Source organism: Notolepis coatsorum (genome assembly GCF_963971535.1).
Source record: "Notolepis coatsorum genome assembly, chromosome: 16".
Classification (NCBI taxonomy): Eukaryota; Metazoa; Chordata; class Actinopteri; order Aulopiformes; family Paralepididae; genus Notolepis; species Notolepis coatsorum.
In genome coordinates this window covers 76841104-76845475 of record NC_140180.1, presented here as the reverse complement: position 1 = coordinate 76845475, position 4372 = coordinate 76841104, and the positions used below count along the sequence as shown (strand labels likewise).

The following is a 4372-nucleotide window of genomic DNA, read 5'->3' as shown; positions in this document are numbered from 1 at the left end:
GTGTCAGTCACTGGAAGTAGGTTCCTCCATTAGCCTAGTTCCCAACATCTTCCTACTCCTACTGCATGCACAGAGAAGAAAAGGGTATGTATCTTCTTGTCTAACTCCAGGGTAGATGCCAAATAAGCTAATTTCCCAAAATGTTGGAGTTTCCCTTTAAGGATAGTGAGTGTGTGTGTTGGTAAAAATCAATATAGTACAATGAAAATCTTGTTTTAAAATCTCATTGCATTTATTTTAATTTACAGAACGTATATTGATATAATATTACCAGCCTGAGACACTTAGGGAGGCAGGTGTTCAATCAAAAAGAAAGGACACACCAGGAATATTCTTGTGGTGTGTTGTTGCTGTGCTGTCTAGCACTTTACCTCATAATCAGCCTCTCTCTCTCTCATACTCTCCTTTGCAATTTGTCTTCACACACACACACACACACACACACACACACACACACACACACACACACACACACACACACACACACACACACACGCACGCACGCACGCACACACACACACACACACACACACACACACACACACACACACAAACACACACAGCAAATAGGGAAAATAAATCAAAATGTAAAAATGCATCGTTTCAAGTATAGCACATATTTGAGAGAATTCCAGTAGAAAAAGGAAAAGGGGCAGGAGCTCAAGCACTGTGTGTCCATGTGCCTGAACAATTACCCAACATGTTAGAGCTGTTGCTGTCATGACAATGACGACTAAAACCCTTTGATGTCTATCCCCCTGGAGATCAACAATATCAAGCCATTTCACATATCCAATCTGCTTCCTCATAAATATTGCATAATACACACTGGTTACTGGTTACTCTCACATCTAGCTGCTCTGATTGGCCCATCAGTCACATCTAGCTGAGTGAGAGGAATGACAGGATGAGATGATGAGATGAGTCAAACATCCCTATAGTGTAGTGAACAGAAGGCCGCACCCCCTCAGCCTACTGGTGACCTAAAACACTGAAATGATACATCTGAAGCTGAACAAATGATACTCATGACATTAACATTCCATAATAAGTCATCGTACTGTATCTTTAAGTAATCTGCCCTGTGGGCACGATAAGGAGTCAACTCTCCAAGAACTGCCAATATGTACATTTTCCCCTACCATTCAGACACAATTTTTAACCCATCTTCCTCTCTCCCTCTCTCTCTCTCCCTTTATCCCCTCTCTCTCTCTCTCTCTCTCTCTCTCTCTAGATCTCAGGTTCCATGGAAAGCGAGGAGCCAGACACCGGAAGCCGGCGTTTATCCTCTAGTGTTTTCCGAGCAGAGGGCCTGTTTTTTTCCCGATCTGCGGTTGGATCAGATAGGCGGCCGTTGCCGTTTCTAATGAGGCCTCCGCATTCGCAGGATGCTATATTTACCTTAAGCACAGAGACACAGAGAAGAAGGGAGGAAGAAGGAAGGGAAGGATCTCTCCCCATCACTATTTGTCATGGTCTTTCTCTTTATCTCTCTCTCTCCCTCCCACTCCCTCCCTCTCCCCGGCTCTCTCGAAAGCGTCTCAACGACTCATTAAAGTAATAACCCTTGACCCTGTGGAAGCTCGGCTGAAGCCAATGTTTTGAGACTGCAGACCACAGTAGAGCTTTTCCACAGCTACTCCTAATGATGAACATTCGACATAAAAACCACACAGAAGACACAGATCCACAAACAAAAAGCTTGGGGGCCGTGGTCTTCAACAGGATTTTGACGACAAATGAGAGATTATAATTGTGGTGACATCTGTTGACGTTACAGTAGGACTATTAGGGCTGTTTAAAGACATTTATAGTCGATAGTTCAGACTCTACTGAACTGTGCGTTCAGTAGAAAGGCTGGCTGCAAGCTAGCCTAGCGTAGCACAAATTAATGGAAGTGGATATGGACCACTAGCCTAGCTGTTGGCCAAAAACACCTCACCTGGAGTTTTAAGCTAGGCTAGTGGTCCGTATCCGCTTCCATTAATTTGTGCTGAGCTAGTTTCGCTTGCAGTCAGATAGTTTTCTACTGAACGCACAGAGGAAATTAGTATCCATCTTCTTGTCTGACTCTGGAGAAGATGACGAGCGCATTTCACATAATGTTGGCGTGTTCCTTCAATATTAAGTGGAAGTATACATATACAAACCATTGTTGAAGGGATCGCGCAGTGGGGCGAAGGGTTAACAATAGAATCCGTGTAGAGTAGTAGAGTATGTGCACAACAGAAGGTTTTGCGGCTGTTTTTGAATGAAGATAAAGTGAATGTTGCCCAAGGCGTTTGATTACACAGGATGCTGCTGCCAGCGCAGGCATAGGGAGTCTTGTCTTCTAAACGACAGCTGGATGCAGGCTGAGTTCAGGGACAGGAAATGACCTGATGTCCTCAGGGTCAAAACATTGGTCTGCTCCATCGCAAAGTATTGAGTGTCATGATATCATAGGTGGAAGAGAGAAAAACATGCACACACACTCACACACACAGGCGCACACACACACAGGCGCGCACACACACACACACACACACACACACACACACGCACACACAAACAAACACAGGCTCATGCACATATATACACAAACATGCACGCACACACGCACACGCACACACACACGCACACACACACCGGGCTGCATATAAAGGCTGACATGTACCAGTGCCTATAAATAGCCCAGGCAGCCTGAGACACTGAGACACTCAGGAACAAAGCACTTCACGCCAACTATATCCTGACAGCAGTTTTCCCGGTGTGTGTGTGTGTGTGCGTGCGTGTGCATGCGTGTGTGCGTGTGCTACTGAGAGCAGAACACTGACAGCCCGTCACACTGCTGTGCTGTGTTGTTTGTGGTACAGAGGACAGAGATACCGTAGGACAAAGTTTGTCCGTCGTACGTTTCTCAGGCCCCCAGAGCAATTAACCATGAATCCCTTCATCCCTTCTGTCATCCTCACACTCCTTCATTCACGTCTCCTCATACTCCTCCCTGTGCCCCCCCCCCCCCCCACACCCGCTCAAGGTAGATTCCTTCATCCCTTTTCCACCATCCCCTGAGCATTAGAGACCCTACCCGCTTCAAAAACACTGTTTCTGTGTTTTTTTTTATATCCTTCTTTATCTCTATCCCTTCGTTTTTTCCATCACTCTTTAGCCTCTTTGGTATGTTTTCACTCTCTCAGTCTCTCCCCCTGGGGGCCAGAGGGATTCAGAGCAGGTACTTCATTCCTATCAGCTCAGTTATTCCTTTGTTCTGCTTCACTTAATAGAGAGCATGGAGAAGAGAATACACTGTCTACTAACAGTACAGACCTACAGTATACCTAGATTACTGCCCTAGACGACCTAGACTACTGGGCTAGAGTACAGCCTTAGACCTAGATTACTGCCCTAGATGACCTAGACTACTGGGCTAGAGTACAGCCTTAGACCTAGATTACTGCCCTAGACGACCTAGACTACTGGGCTAGAGTACAGCCTTAGACCTAGATTACTGCCCTAGACGACCTAGACTACTGGTCTAGAGTACAGCCTTAGACCTAGATTACTGCCCTAGACGACCTAGACTACTGAGCTACATTACTGCTATTCACTATATCACTACTATTGGTGTACAGTATGGTACAGCCTTAGACTACCTACTACATTTTCATTTACATGTTGTCATTTAGCTGACGTATCATTCCTGTAATACAACGTATCATTCCTGTAATACAACGTATCATTCCTGTAATACAACGTATCATTCCTGTAATACAACGTATCATTCCTGTAATACACTGTATCATTCCCGCCCTCTCCCCGACTCTCTCGAAAGCGTCTCAACGACTCATTAAAGTAATAACCCTTGACCCTGTGGAAGCTCGGCTGAAGCCAATGTTTTGAGACTGCAGACCACAGTAGAGCTTTTCCACAGCTACTCCTAATGATGAACATTCGACATAAAAACCACACAGAAGACACAGATCCACAAACAAAAAGCTTGGGGGCCGTGGTCTTCAACAGGATTTTGACGACAAATGAGAGATTATAATTGTGGTGACATCTGTTGACGTTACAGTAGGACTATTAGGGCTGTTAAAAGACATTTATAGTCGATAGTTCAGACTCTACTGAACTGTGCGTTCAGTAGAAAGGATGGCTGCAAGCTAGCCTAGCTTAGCACAAATTAATGGAAGTGGATATGGACCACTAGCCTATCATTCCTGTAATACAACGTATCATTCCTGTAATACAATGTATCATTCCTGTAATACAACGTATCATTCCTGTAATACAACGTATCATTCCTGTAATACAACGTATCATTCCTAATTACTACATTTAACTCCCTTGTGGTGTAGCCTGCATCACGACTAGGGGTGGGGGAAAAAAT

General features: G+C 44.8%; 1 protein-coding gene across 1 annotated transcript in view; it reads right to left on the bottom strand.

Annotated features, from left to right (window-relative positions):
• Positions 1–832: 832 nt before the first annotated feature.
• ablim3 (actin binding LIM protein family, member 3) overlaps positions 833–4372 on the bottom strand; it is a gene marked incomplete at its 3' end in the record, with an annotated part of 114472 nt that continues 110932 nt past the window's right edge. The window contains exon 7 of the mRNA XM_084332095.1: positions 833–886. Within this exon, the coding sequence (XP_084188221.1) occupies positions 833–886 (54 nt within the window). The remainder of the gene's footprint in view (positions 887–4372) is intronic.